Source organism: Neoarius graeffei, chromosome 11 (genome assembly GCF_027579695.1).
Source record: "Neoarius graeffei isolate fNeoGra1 chromosome 11, fNeoGra1.pri, whole genome shotgun sequence".
Classification (NCBI taxonomy): Eukaryota; Metazoa; Chordata; class Actinopteri; order Siluriformes; family Ariidae; genus Neoarius; species Neoarius graeffei.
This window is the reverse complement of record NC_083579.1, coordinates 1,706,275-1,722,048: the sequence shown is the minus strand read 5'-3', so window position 1 is coordinate 1,722,048 and position 15,774 is coordinate 1,706,275. Positions and strand designations below refer to the sequence as shown.

The following is a 15,774-nucleotide window of genomic DNA, read 5'->3' as shown; positions in this document are numbered from 1 at the left end:
TGAGCGCAGTGCAGGGCAGCGCGTGCGGGGGGAGGAGGAGGAGGAAACAGAAGAGCCGCCGCTGAGGGAGGGAGAGAGCGCGGAGAGCCGCGGAGCTTCAGTCCGCCGAGACTTTTTGTTGAATATTTAGCTTTATTTTTTAACACTTTTAAACACCCGTTCGTGTCAGAGGGGATCTCCGGAGAGCGACTGGGGAGGACGGTGAGAGGGTTTTCAGGGGAAAATGGCCGCGGCGGGCGCTGCGGCCTGCGGCTCGGCCGAATCCTCGGACTGGATTTTGGTCACAGACGGGCGGCTGCGCTGCGACGAGGAGGGCCTACGGAGCCTGTCCTACCACCCGGCCCTCAACGCCATCCTGGCCGTGACCAGCCGCGGAAGTATCAAAGTCATCGACGGCACTTCCGGAGCCATATTACAGGCCTCCGTGCTGCATGGTGAGATTTATTTCATTTTAATTCGCTCAAGTTGCCGATAAACCGAGTTAATCTCGGGCCTTTTTCTTCTTGTTGTGTTGTTAGCATGGATGTGAAGGAGCTAACGCAACACCTCAGCTCACCGAGTCCAACCCAGTGGCAGCCGTATCCCAAACGGCGCACGATCGAACGTCTAGGGCACTACATCGGCCGTAGTAGGCGTGGTTATTTTTCCGCACTATGTAGGGAGTACTCGACTATTTGGGACACGGCTCGCTTGCTTTAGTGGTTTAGCAGCATGCTAGCAAACATTGCTTGTCATGACACCTACACGAGCCGTTTCTAAAATGGGGTGTTTTTAGAAGCGCTCTTCGTTTTTGTTTATTCGTAATTCAAATTAAAATCATTGTCAGTCTGCTTGCGATAGTTGGGTTATATTAGGTTAGTTCTATCTACTTCCCATCTTTTTCCGACAAATCCCGCCTTCTATGTTAGGATTGGTTACCAGACTTCGGTCTCTTCTCTGATTGGTTAGATGTTCACCGAGTATGAAATGCGAGCCAATCCTCGAGCACGAAGGTGGGACTTGAATGGAGTGTTTCTTTAGCGGAATTTAGCACAGTTTAGCTAACGCCGTGTCATGAATGTTTATTTATTTATTCAGTGTCGGGACAAACACTTTTACGTGTCATTAGGTTGTTTTTAAATAAGATTAGCCGACAGTGATGAGGATTGTTTGTCAGTGTAACCGGTAATATCAGAGCTAAACGCTTTCTTAGCTCGCATTAAACCCGGCCTTCATTTTTAGCACAGCTGTATCTAATAAACAAACAAACAAATAAATAAATGTCATTCATGGGTACAATTGATTACATTAATCAAAGGTGATAGTCTGAGGTGATTTATCGTTTGTATTAGTAATAATGCTGTAGTTCATTATTTCAGCTGAATGACACTGAGTTGTGGAGTGAAGGTGGTCACGTGACCTGCCTGGTTTGACTCCAGCTGTGATGTGATGTTCAGTAACTCCACTTTAGATCACACAAACTCTCTCATTAACCAGCGAGTGGTGTTTGTCCTTGTGTCCTGAAGGACTTGTGTTCCACCACTCACATCCTGTTGAGGGAGAGAGAGAGAATAATGAGAATTGTTGTTTTTTCTGGTATGTTCTGTCCTGCACATCATCTGTGTCTCGTCCAGTGAGTATGAACTCTTACCTGATGGTGAGGCGTGTGGCGATAATCAGTTCTATGATATCCCACTATATTCTTTGTTTGCAATCACGTGACGTTTTGCCTCCTGGTTCACTTTCGGTTTCCAAGGGACAGGCAATAAAGATGGCATCCAAACCAAGCACACGTCCATCGTCATCTTGTGGAAAACGTTCTCCATCTGACTATGTTAACAGACTAGAACCAAAAGCAAAATTGAAATCAAGAAAAGATATACTTATGCAATGGATTGGACCCCTACAGCTTTAAAAAAAAAAGACTGACTTCAAGCGATTTCAGCAACTTTCCAAACATGTGGTTTTTGGACATTTCCAGTGATGTGGTTGTCCAACCATTGTTTTACACGAAGAATCAAATGAAAGCTTTCAAAAGTCTTGAAGCTGGTAATTTTTTTTTTTTGTGGCTGGGTTCATGACACTGGTATAAAACTTCTAAAGGACAGTAATCGTCTTATTTCTTGTGAGGGTGAGTAACGTAAGCCAAAGTGTAGTGTGTGCAATTCAAATCGGAGCTGCTGTCGGCATTTTTGCAACGATAACTTACATTTTATTTCATTACATTTCAAGTGTAGCTCAGACTTATGATTGAACAGCCTGAAAAAATACATAAACAGCCGAGTTTCAGTCGAGACCGACCTACAAGCTCGTTTAATCAATGGTTTGTTTTATGAGATCCAAAACATAAGAAAACACTTAACATTAGAAGTTTTGATTTTAGATCCATAAATGTACAGAAATGTCTGTACCTTTAACATAATGATCGCTGAAACACGAGCGTGTGGATCTCGATTCCTGTCACACAGTGAAAGATTTGCGAGCCATTTTTCACGGCGTCTTTCTTTCACCCTTGTGCATGACTTCTTTTGGTGTCCGTTAATACCTTTTGTCTTTTTCTTGATTTGATCGGTTTGAATATCCAAATACAGAGCAACAGTCTGGTATATTTGGAGGCGCAACACGAGAAACTACTGCAAAGTGACTGTAACAAATACGATTCCCTTCAGCTGGAAATCTGAACACATACTGAGGCGGATCACGACCGGAAGTGATGTCTATTGCAAGCAAAGAATTCAGCAGGACCTTCGTGGTCCAGGTTTCAGCTCGTTTGACTTTAATTAATGTCACATGACATGAGAGTGTCTTAGAAAACACACAGGTCCATGACGTCATGGAAACGTGCCTCATTGGATTGGATTGGATTGGATTGAGGTTTTATTCATAAATCGTTCACAGGGATGTTTTTTTTTCTGTGGTGTTGATAAATCCAGTGATGTGTGGAAATGGTTTGTCCCTCTCGCTCCTGAATTTGGGTAAATTTGTATAGAAGGAGATTGACCAATGTGAAAGTTTTTAAATCGTTTAATTTTTAATGAGTTAGTGTGAGGTTATAAACGGGTGACGCTGTCGTACTGAAATCACACCCTTGTTTCGAGTTATCTAAAAAGTAATGGCACCCTGTAAAAAGGGTGGGTTTTGTGGGCGTGGCCAAATGTAAATGTGCTTGATGGTTTATGGCTGATTGATGAACGTTTATTAAGATATATAAATACACACACATCAGTCATAACTGATGAGACGAGTTCTTAACACAACTGAGCATTGGACTTAACATGAGAGTCTCAGCATGTAATGAGTCTGATTAAATCTTTAAATAAATGACACAACTTTTATTTTCCTCTGAACTTCATCGCTGTTGCTCGTTTCATCCACTCCTGAGTCCTGATTGGTGGATTGACGTGCTGTCACTACTGTACACACGCCTGTGTCGTTGGGGATTTGTCACTTTTGTGATGTGTGTTCTGTGACCTCCATCACCGCATTTCAGCTCGGTTGTGATTGCAGTTAAACATTAGATCATGTGTGAAGAAGTGTTTTGTAAATAAGCAACAGAAGATTGTTCACATGATGTGATCAGTAAATCTGGAATAGGGCTGGACGATAATTATTGATATCATGATAAATAATGTCACGGTACACGTCTCTGAGATCTTGTGGGTGTTGTGATGCTTTTTTTTAAAAATGAATGTTACAGTAAAAAAATTGCAGACTTCTTTATAAAGCTTTCTGTCAGTCTTTAAAGTTGGCAAAGGAGAAATTAATTTCCCTTCTTTTGAGTGTTGATTCATTTTTGTATACATTAAAAAAAGTTTAACAATTAAAACAAAATAATTTAAATAGTAAAAGTTTTATTTTTAAATGCAGCAGTCGTAGAAATCTGCTGCCAGCTGCCGTATGCGGTTTTATCTGAGATTTGCTCCATCTATAGAACAGGATTGAGATTAAAATAAACGCTGATTGAGCAGAGAACTGGATCACATGACAGTTCTCGAAGACGTTTCTACGATACATGATACGCAGGTTTGTGGGAGGGAGAGAGAGAAGGTAAAACTGCAGTGTTTCATGACCTGTTGTTCAGTAATATAAACTTGTGGTGTAAGAGGAATAAAACCCTCAGGGACCTGCTGTTAGAGGGAACTAATCAGTAGTGTGCGTGTGAAGAGTTTATTAATCAGAAGTGGGCGTGGCTCAGCTCAGGGTAAAGCACCGCTGCACTGCAGACCATCAGATTTTCCGACGACACAGTGGATTCAGAACTAGGGATGGCGAAAACTAAAAAAAATCTTGACCAACCACTGAGCTTCATTAGCCGGTTAAAGTCGGTTAACCTATGACAGGGGTTTTCAAAGTGTGGGAGAGTCCGCCCCCCCTCGGAGAGCAAATAAACAACAGCGCCCCCTTACAATCTTTGTTGTTGCTATACTTAATGTTCCATTCGTATTTTAAAAAATGGTTGTTGTACACATTTTTATTTTTTTCTTTTTCACATTTTAAACATCTGTGCTTTTTAAAACATCTTGTTTTACACATTTTAAACATCTCATAGCATCGTTAGCGAGCATCTCTTGGCAGACAACACACTGTGGCAGTGGAGCATCTTCAGATCCAGTCCATGAAAATCCAAACTTTAAATAATCGTGGTCATACTTCCTTCTTTTTTCAGTCCCCCCAGGATTCCGCGGGCCTTTTTTGTGATTGTTGCGGGCTAAAGTGTCTGATGTTGCGGGGGTTTCCAAAAAATTGCGATGAAAGTTGCGGTGTGTTTTAGGTTTTTGTTGCGATTACATTGTGGGAGGAAGTGAAAGTTGCGAGAAATTGTTGCGATTTTCTCTTTTTGTGATTAAAATTGAGTGATATGTTAAATATTAAGTTATTACTGAAAAACTGTTGATTAAAAAAAACAAAGACACTGAGAAATGGTCCTATAAACAACTTTACCAATATGAAAGATTACCAGGACTACAAAAATGCAGAAAAATAGGCTTTACTTATCCAAATGCACCTGTTGGTTCAAAAGTTAAAGTGCAGAGAACCTCACAGCACAACATGAAGTTACCTTAAAATATAATATAAATGCCTCAGCTTTCATGTAAGAAAAAAAACTATTAATACTAGTACTATGTGCAGGCAGTCTCTCCTGAAGACTAAATTAAACAATAATTATAAACTAATAAAATAAATGGCTCAGGCTTCATAGAAGAAAAAAACAATTTGAACAGAATCTCACAGTATGATGCTGAAGCTGCCTAAACAATGGAAAATAAAATACCATTTTGGCAAAAATGTTGGCATCCATTAATTTTTTGTATTAAGTAAAAAAAAAAAAAAGTAAAGTGCACACAGTCCTTCACTGTAAACATAACACACTTTCAGTAACAGAATTTAAGCCTACATAAACACTGACTCGCACATCATGCAGTGTTGCCAGATACTGCTGACGTTTTCCAGCCCAAAATATGTTCAAAACCCGCCAAAATGCACTTAAAACTGCCCAATCTGGCAACACTGCGCACATGCTGCTTCTCTTGAACGTATACACGGAAGTAAGGCGGAAGGTAGTTTGTCGACGTCACCTCAAGACGACGCCAACGATTGGTCAAATTTGCGGGAAAGTTGCGGTGATTGGATATAATTGCAACACCGCCCTGAATTCGCGGGGATTGGTTGAATTTGCGTTGAAGTTGCAAATCGCAACATCCTGGAGGGTCTGTTTTTTTGCTTGGCCCAGACTCTGTCTCCTCACTCACTGTAGCTTTAGGTACTAAAAATCGATCCATTTTGTCTCTGGCAAAGGCTAGCTGAAGTTCGCTAAATGTCCGCAATAGTAACTTATTCTGGTTTATTTTTCCTCATGTCGCGCCCCCCCTGAAAAACTCTGGCGCCCCCGGGGGGGGGCGCGCTCCACACTTTGAAAAGCCCTGACCTGTGAGTTTAAACAGGGATGCAAATGGCACGCCTTTTAGCGGATGCCGCCTTTTTCACAGCTGAATCGTGCAGATCCAAATTTTTTTTAGGGGGGGCGTTGGAGTGTCTGAATAATTTAATCAGAGTAAATTCTGTATGCTCAAAGGAAAGCAATCGGATCTGCGCGATTCAGCCGTGAAAAAGTCGGCATCTGCGCCTTTAGTTTGTGTGGAGAGATATGATCTGCAATAACGCATTGCTGGCTACAGACCGAAACATACTTTCAGAATGCACTGGCCAAGGCAGGACTAAACTCCATGTGCCTTCTAATAATAATTAAAAAAAACAACAGAATAGTAATTTGTAAGCTAAAAAGCCTGTGTCTACACTTTTCTTTCGCCGAGTGGCAGCTGTGTTTAACTGGGGCGGGACATGACTGAATGGGTGTTTCTGATTCGTCAGCTGTCGTCCGCACACCGCATGGCACGCCCCAGGCGTTTACAACACAGAATTCCAAGTCCTCCGCTCCAAAATCATCAGCTTCAAAACGATTGATTTTTTTTTTTTTTAACCGACAACCAAAAAAAATTAACCGGTTGATGTTGATTCGGTCAACCACCGGTCAAACGGTCATCAGTTAACATCCCTATTCAGAACCTTTGGAAATTGTGTGTGAGAGGGAGGGAGAGAGAGACAGCAGTGATATAATCAACACTATGAGATGTGAGAGAAGCGGCGTGTCAGGGGTTCTTAAAGGTCGACTGTGTCCTGGCTGAGTTTCACTGTGTATCAGGAGAGCGAGCGTCTCATTCAGTTCTCAACTTTCTCTTTACTCTCACAGCTCCACTGAAACCCTGAAGACGAGAGCGGAGATGATCAGTCTGAGGTCTTCGTGTTTGTGTGTGTGTGTGTGTGTGTGTGAGAGTTTCCTCCGGGTGCTCCGGTTTCCCCCACAGTCCAAAAACATGCAGATTCGGTAAAATACCCCCTACTGGGGTTGTACAAGACCCTGCGTACTGAGTGCTGGTCTCGAGCCCGGGTAGATTGGGGAGGGTTGCGTTAGGAAGGGCATCTGTGGGGGCGTCGTGGCTCAGGTGGTTAAGGCGCTATACCATGAATGCGGGCGACCCGGGTTCGATTCCGGCCCGAGGTCATTTCCCGATCCCTTCCCGTCTCTCTCTCCCGCTCATTTCCTGTCTCTACACTGTCCTATCCAATAAAGGTGCAAAAAGCCCAAAAAAATATCTTTAAAAAAAAAAAAAGGAAGGGCATCTGGTCTAAAACCTACACCAAATCACATAGATGGAACAGATCCGCTGTGGAGACCCCTAACGGACGGGAGCAGGCGGAAGATTTGTACATTTACCTACAGTATTAAACACTTACAGGAACATTACTGAAACTTCTATTTAGTTGTAGCTTAATTCTATTAATCTAAACAAAATCTAACACAAACTGCACTTTTTACTCATCTGTTAACTTTTTGTACTTCATTAATGACAAACACCTCAATCAAACCATGTGATTTTTACTGGCAACAAAATCCACAAATCAACACACTTTTATGAAATTTAAATCTCACTCAGCGAGATGACATACTGACACACATCCCGTTGTCATAGCAACGTGACTCTACCCATCGATAAAGATCGCTTTTCTTCGTGAATAAAAAACAATTTTGTTTTGTCACATACAAATACAAGGACAGCTTAATTTTGTGAGAATCCACTGCGAGTATCGGCGGCGGAGTCACCCACTGTGGGCGGTTACTGATAGGACTGCACTGCTGATGACTTTTATTGACTAGAAGTTGCGAGAGTGTTTACACGCGTATGAGCAGGTGATGAGTGTGTTTAAGGGCTGCGTCATGTTCTGTGTTCCACTTGCTGCGTTTCTGCAAGCGTGAGTTCGAGGACAGAGCTGTAGTGCTGTGATGTGGTCGTCTTCTGGAGATTTGGCCTGAAGAACAAAAACAGAAAATAAATAATGGCTGTGATGCACAAAACGTTTTAAACTCTGTTTCTCTGCTTACGGAGTAATGTGGATATAAAGCGAAGCTGAGCTCAGGGATTTTTATTGTTTCTGCACTCACTTCGTAAAGGTGTGTTTACTTTCTTCCCATCATCTTTCTGACCAATGTATAGATGAAAGTCTTCTGGATTTACCCGGAAATCCGGACATTTGACAAAACTGTTGTAAATCTCCGGTTTCCCAAACGGGGAAATTTATTTTTCGCGTTCCTAGACGTGGCGTAATACTTCGCATTGTCCTTGCATGGGCGCGGTCCTTAAATAGCCCAAACATAGTTCATTGATTAAAGACAGGTGTTCTTTGTTAACGGTGCGCGTGCTGGAGCTCGTTAGGCGTGCGTGCCCAAGGCGCGCCTTCAGGTGCACGAGCTACGGCGCGCAGGACTGACTCCGTTCTGCACAACACAATCGCACTAGAAAGCATGTTCAAGCTGCCAGTGTAGCTGCGGTCTTTTTAGTTGCGAATTATGAGTATTTTCTCGTGTTAATAATTCGCCATGACAAAACAAGCGAAACTTTCCTCCTTCTTTCGACGTGAAGAGAGGTAAGCAATTTATTATATATTTTTTTTCCATCAAAGTTGCATTTTGTGGTTTCGAAGCTAAGTTTTAGCGCCGTTTCTAGAACACAACATCAAGAAAACGTGGAAGAAACAGCAATAATGGAAGAGCCGGTTTCTAAGCTGCCTAAAACTAGCAATGGTAATTATTTCTTGTTCCATAATGCACTCAGGCTGCCAGTTACTGTGTGACGACCCCCCACCCCCCGAAAAATCCTAGCTACGCCCCTGATTTACATGAGAAATTTGGTATTCATTGGTGTTTAAATTTACAGACAATACGAACTAATGTAAACGATCGGCTTCAACTCTCATAAATCTGAATTGGAAATGTTTAGCTCACTTTAGCTTCTGCAAACGCACAGCTCTACTAAAAGATTGATAAACGAGGCTCAACGTCCCCAACATTGAAACCTGAAAGCTTTAGAAACTCTAACGGACCTTTACTTTTTAACAGCACTGTTTTGGGATTTTGCTGAGTTTACCTTCAACTGTCTGACTTTTTTCAAAGTGATGAACTGTGTAGCAGGAAAATCACCGCGTTTTCTAAACGCACTCCTGAAAATTTACTCATTAACGAGGGGAATTAAATTTTTGATATTTTTGACATGTTAATCATTAATGTACATGAAAGAAAAAGGCTTAAAAGTTATAACTTGTTTTAGTGAAAATAAGTACTAAAATGTACTAGAATGCAGGGGTTTGCATGTTATGTTATTAAAAATTTTTCAGGGGACGTTGCCCCCCCCCCCCCCCCCCCCCCCCCCCCCCCCCAATCTTAGTTTGACTTTTTCAAAAGTTCAGTTTTTTTTTCTTTGCTCCACTTTCATCTCTACCAATGAATGAAGGAGATTTACAGATGTGTTTTCAGCTCTAGACTCAGCATGAGGTGGAATATCATCATCTTGAATCTCATGGTACAAAATACTGATGAGACAAATGTTTCCGTTTAATATTCATTACGATATCTTTGAAAAATTAATTCAGTAACCTGTAGAACCATTTTAGCAACAATAACTTTGTTGTAAATGTATTCTGTAGGAGTTTATCACTCTGACATGATTTTGGAAAAATTTTGACCCACTCTTCGTTCCAACGTTGCTTCAGTTTATGCTCCGCTCTCTGAAGATCCCACCACAGCATCTCGCTGGGGTTGAGGTCTGGACTGTGACTCAGCCATTCCATCACCTTCATTTGATTCTTCTTCAGCCATTTGGATGTTGATTTTCTGGTGTGTTTGGGGTCATTGTCCTGTTGTCACCCAATCTGAGCCCAGACTAAGCTGCTGGACAGATGACCTCACATCGGTCTCCAGAATATCCTGGTATAAAGTGGATGGTTGTCTCAATGACTGCATGGTTCCCAGGTTCTGTGGCTGCAACTCAAGCCCAGATCTTCACCCCTCCAAAACACCATGCTTCACAGTTGGTATGAACGTTTCACCAGACATCTCCACTTTGGTCTCATCATCCCAAAGGATATCGTTCCAGAACTTTCGTGGTTTGTTCAGATGCAGTTTTTCAAACCCGAGTCATGCTGCATGTTCTTTTCCGTCAGAAGAGATGTTTTTCTCTCCAAGAAAGTCATGCGTGTTCTGTCTTTTTCTGGTTGTGTTGTCATGAGCATAAACATTTAATGTGCTTCCAGAGGCCTGTAGGTCACGTGATGTAGCTCTTGGGTTTTCTTTATATCTCTGAGTGTTAAATGGTCTGACTTTGGACTGGATTTGCTGGGATGCCCGTTCCTGTCCTGAAGGCTCTTCATTGCTAAACAATCCTCACTGTGTTATGGTGAATTTCAAATTGTTTGGAGATGGCCTTATGACCCATATAATCGATGAGTAGGAACAAATGCTTCTCTGAGGTCATGTCTGGTTTATTTTATTTCGTGCAGTGAGAAAATGAAAAAAAAATAGTTTTTCTCTGATCCAGACTGAAGAACCGGAATAACCAAGTACACTTTTAATAAAAAAACAATTGTGTGCACAAATTGATTGTTTATAATAATTGTCAGGTGCTTGTGTGTGTTTGCGCTCCACAGCGAAGCCTGGAGGCCGTGTGAGGTGTCAGTATTTCCCAGCAGTGGATAAGGTTTTGTTTGTGGATGATTATGCAGTGGGATGCAGGAAGGACCTGAACGGAATTCTGCTCTTGGACACGGCTCTGCAGGCTCCTGTGTCCAAACCAGAGGACATGGTCCAGCTGGAGCTCCCGGTCACAGAGGTAGGTGGGCCTTAAACCCTCACGCAGAGCTTAGAACGAGCCTTAAACCCTGACGTGGCGCTGAGAGCTAGTCGTCAGTTGGCTCACTGGAGCGTTATAAATGTGTCATAAAGGCGTTATATGCCCATGCTTCATCATAGTGCTCCTCGGATTTTCTACACACTCGGCAGCTTAGCGTTCGTGGTTGTCATGGCTGTCTTGTGACTGCGAACGCAGCTCACTTAGCTGTTAGCTCAGCGGGTAGCTCGGGTAATTATCCTCAGGAATGTCATGAGAGTTATAGGGTTTTGGTAAATGAACAGATTCTTAACTCATTAGCTCATATACATGTGTCGCACCATGGGATTTTTGTACCAAATACTCTGTTTACAGAATGCGTAGAAATGGTGTTGAAAAGCGCCGTAAAAGTGGTACATGTATCCTATGGGGGCGCTGTTGAGGTGATTATTCATTGATGGTTACTGGATCAGCCAGTGAAAACGGTGCAAAGTATCTCACACTTTTCAACGCCGTTTCTATGCGTTCTGTAAACCGGCATATCGGGTGAAATTCAGTCCAAATTGCTTGAAACTGGTCTCTGTTCTGTAGATATTACAAATCAAAGATAAAAAAAAAAAAAAGGCTTCGTTTTTATTAAACGGCCGTAATGTTCTGTATGAGGATCACACGGTCCAAAATGGGGCTCAGTGGTTAATGAGGCCCATTTTGGACCGTGTGATCCTCATACAGAGGATTACAGCCATTTAATAAAAATTAAGCCTTTTTTTAATCTTTGATTTGTAATATCTAAAGAACAGAGGGAAATTTTTGCTGAATCCTTCATCAGAAACCGTGAGAGCGAGAGAACATCCCTGTAAAAGTGATCTGATTGATATTGATGAGTAATCCAGTGGGAAACTGATCAGGAGAGAGAGAGAGAGACTGAGCGCTTTCCCGTGACTCAAAAAGAAAATCGCCGGCAGTTTCCCGACGTCCCGCGAGCAGAGTTTTTACTCTGTTGTACCGACTTCAACCTGCCGTTACTCCCAAAGTACTGAACAGATCTTAACCAGATACATTTCTGTGGAACTCAGAGATTATACGCTTTTTCAGGCCTTCATCTAAATGGGGGAACAGGGGCGCTGCGCCCTCTTACTCTTGGCGTGCGCCCCCTTACCGACTCCGTGAAAACATCCCAGCAACACTACGTGACAATGTGTCTGATCATCAAATACGTTATAATTGCTCCAGAAATATTCCAATCATAGTAGCTACACCGCCAGACGGTGCAAAAACAATCCGAATTGGCGTTTTCCAGACTGAGGCGCCATGTTGTTTAGTTGTTTACTTGTCGCGGCTGCTCTCGCGAGATTTGACATGGGTTACATACAAGGTCAGCTGACTTGTAGCGCGAGATTTCTCGAGACTGAATGACCTTTCACCCACCGGCGCGGGAGCTTTTGACAGAAGTAGTTCGCGAGTTGTTTTTGTTGACACTTGGGCATTTAAAGATGTCATCCCGCAGCACGAAACGGAAGAAAGCCAAAGACTGTCTGGGGCAGAAGAAGATTAGGCCAAATAAAAAAAAAATAGTGTGTTTCCGGTAACCTGACCGATCAAGAATTTCCGCGTCGAAATTGCCGACCGTAAAGTTTTTATTACAAATTTCCCTCGATATTTTAGTGTAAGCGTCGTTAGTTTGTCATAATTTTTTGTTTCAGCGCATTCAAGTTGTGAAAGAAACGATAAAAAGTAAAATGTTTCGCCACTTCTATCAGCCGTCCTGCATAAACTGAGCCGAGCCGCCATTTTGAATCCTCATTCAAGGCTGTAATGCAAATTGCTTCCTTTTCAGTATACAAGTGCACTTCCATGGCAGGGAAAAACACTACATTTTGCCGCCTATGTAGTCCCCTATTTATACAAATAGGAGTCATTCAGGATTCAGCCATGTTTTTGCTCGACCCAAGTTCTACAGTAGGCTAGGCCGTCTGCTTTTAATGGAAGTAGCCGAGCCTAGGACGTTATTTTCACGTTATTTCTTGATAAGGTGTTTTCACGTTATTACATGAAAATATCATGAAATATCGCTTCTGTAGATCATAACTCGAACTCTCGCGATATATATTTTTTTTTATTCGTTTAAAGATTTAAAACACTTATTTTATTATGATGTGTGGTATAAAGGATTCTGTGCCAAAATACTATTTTGTAAGATGTTTACTTGTGTTAATTTTTTCGAACAAAATAAAAAAAAATTAAGAAAAAAAAAAACTTTCCTACCTACCGACCTTATTTTAGTATTTCATGTTACCGGAAACACACTTTTTTTTTTTTTTTTTGGCCTTACTTCTTTCTTTTTCAATGTTGACAGACAATTTGTTACAATTTCCCTCTCAGATAGCCTCAGAATGTCCCCTTGGAGCATTTTTCAAAGGCTTTGCACGGCAGGGGGGACAACCGGCACCAATCCCCCCCCCGCTCCCTCGCCATGGTGAGCGCTCTCATACTAAATTTTTCTATAAAAAACCCTGTTTTTAATGATAGAAAATATTCAAGAGTTAAGCAGCGACAGATTTGGAAACTCAGATGAGCGTCTGCATGGAGAATTTTCACAGCACAGCCAGGGAGAGTCTGATATACCGACTGTAAACAGGGCATTTGGTAAAAAAAATCCTGTAGCATGACACGTGTGTGTTAAATATCCCAGCGTAGTTTGAATCCCCTGTGCACCTACTATCAGTTGTTCAGACCCCCTGTGCTGCTCTGCTGGTGTATCTCTGAGTGAGAACCTGTATGAGTGAACTCCAACATCAAACTGCAGAGCTCCTACCCTGAGAGCCTGAAGATGATCAGGTCTGGTAGCAGGCCGAGAAATTCATATATTTTTTTCCCAGCCAGCCGGACTAGTTCCCTTCCAAAGTAACTCGCCAAACAGAAAATCAACTCGCCAAAATTTGTTCACGTACGAATTTTACTTCTGTCAAAAATAACGCAAAAGAGAGTCGTTCCCATTGTTCATGACTAATGTGCAGTTATTTCAAGACCCGAGGATTTTGATACTGTTGTTTAAATACATAAATGAGAACAACACAGAGCACCGTAATATAATATCAACAAATAATAATATATTGGAAAACTTGGCAACTTGGTGTATGAGTATTGAAAACAAATATACTTACTATCATGACTATAGCACCCAAAATATGTCCAACATGCTTTCTGTATTTCACCATTTATGAGAGAGAAAGCATTAGGAGCTCATTACTGACTCGGAATCAACTTGAAAAAAATTAACTATTCCATAAAAATCGTATCGCAGCTGAGGCCTACCCTGCTCCCACGTTTGCTTACAAGTCCTTTGTTGTTTCTCCTTCTCATAGGCTTTATCGGCGGCCTTTTTCTCCTCTTCAGACCGAGGTTGCTTTGTCCCCGTCTCTGGCGGTTTCTGTACACCTTTCAGAAAATTCCACATCGCAACGTAGCTTTGGCAGATGTAGATGTAAACAACAGCAAAAACACGTGTTTAAATGGGCGATAATGTGGCCACATCTATTGAATTTGATAACGTGATGTGGCAGCGGGGGTCAGCACGGTGGTGTAGTGGTTAGCGCTGTCGCCTCACAGCAAGAAGGTCCGGGTTCGAGCCCCGTGGCCGGCGAGCGCCTTTCTGTGTGGAGTTTGCATGTTCTCCCCGTGTCCGCGTGGGTTTCCTCCGGGTGCTCCGGTTTCCCCCACAGTCCAAAGACATGCAGGTTAGGTTAACTGGTGACTCTAAATTGAGCGTAGGTGTGAATGTGAGTGTGAATGGTTGTCTGTGTCTATGTGTCAGCCCTGTGATGACCTGGCGACTTGTCCAGGGTGAACCCCGCCTTTCGCCCGTAGTCAGCTGGGATAGGATCCAGCTCGCCTGCGACCCTGTAGAACAGGATAAAGCGGCTACAGATAATGAGATGGGATAAGATGTGGCAGCGGGGGTGTGGCCAAGCGTTGGTCTGTGATTGGAGGGCGGAGTCAGGGAAGGTAAGTGGTGGAATCATTGCACCTGATGGGGATTTACCTGTGTTTGTGTGTCTTCCCCAGTGACCACACCCTTTAAAAGGAGAGGAGAGCAGAGAAAGGGAGCGCTCTCTCCCCAACCAGAAAGTGTGTGTGTGTGTGTGTGTGTGTGTGTGTGCGCGCGCGCGCGTGCGGCTGAGAAGTGATAAAAGGCTGAAAAGCTAGCAATAAGTAGTTCATTGAGAACTCAGTTCTGGCCTGCCGTGCTTCTGTGCTCCACCCACCTGGTCCAATACTACACGTGATTACCGCAATATTCAACGAGATGCGTTATATGCATGCGCAGTAGTGAAAAAACCGACAGCCTGACTCGTACACGATATGATTTAGAATTCTTCGGTAGTTTCCATCCTGCCGATAAACACATCGATTAACACAGACACAGCACGCGCTTAATGTGGCGGCTTTAGTTGACGGTGTGTCTGAATCTTCGCTTCATATGTATTTTTTTTTTTTATTTTCAACTAGCCAGCCGGGCTGCCTAGTGACAGGAATTACTCGCCAAATGACAAATTAAGTCGCCTCGGGCGACCGGACCACCGCGAATTTCGAGCCCTGGGTAGTGTAATATAATCAGAGTGAACATCACGGGGTCTCGGTGCAGTGTGATGTGGTGATGATTGGGGCGGAGTTTGTAATGATCTGAACTGAATCAGTGGGTCAGTTGAGAGATCACCACCACGTCATGGTCATGTGACAGCTGCAGGAGAATGCAGACAGACCGGTCAGGTGTGGTTTATAGTGTACAGGGTTGATGTGAGGTATGCACCACTCCCTGTCTGCCTGTCTGTCTGTCTGTCTGTCTGTCTGTCTGTCGAGATCAGCTGTGATGTTCACTCCAACCCAGGAGACGTGTCCAATCACAAGTCACTCTCACAGACCACAGGAAGGCTGAGGGTTTAAAGTGTCCACCACACAATCAATATTTGTATATGGTGTGGAACTGATTAGCACCAAAAACCTATACGGTCAGGTCCAGAATTATTGGCACCCTCAGGTTTAAAAAAAAGCTGAAATTGAGAGAAATCTAAAATTTTAA

At 42.8% G+C, this 15,774-nt stretch overlaps 1 protein-coding gene across 9 annotated transcripts in view; it reads left to right on the top strand.

Moving 5' to 3' along the window:
• Positions 1 to 8: 8 nt before the first annotated feature.
• birc6 (baculoviral IAP repeat containing 6) overlaps positions 9 to 15,774 on the top strand; it is a 133,310-nt gene continuing 117,544 nt past the window's right edge. For 6 of the 9 annotated variants that reach the window (XM_060933232.1, XM_060933229.1, XM_060933234.1 and 3 more), the window contains exons 1-2: positions 9 to 434; positions 10,489 to 10,697. In XM_060933232.1, coding sequence (XP_060789215.1) covers positions 224 to 434; positions 10,489 to 10,697 — 420 coding nt within the window. In that variant the 5' untranslated portion in view covers positions 9 to 223. The remainder of the gene's footprint in view (positions 435 to 10,488; positions 10,698 to 15,774) is intronic. The other 3 variants (XM_060933236.1, XM_060933233.1, XM_060933231.1) reach the window with 1 other exon arrangement.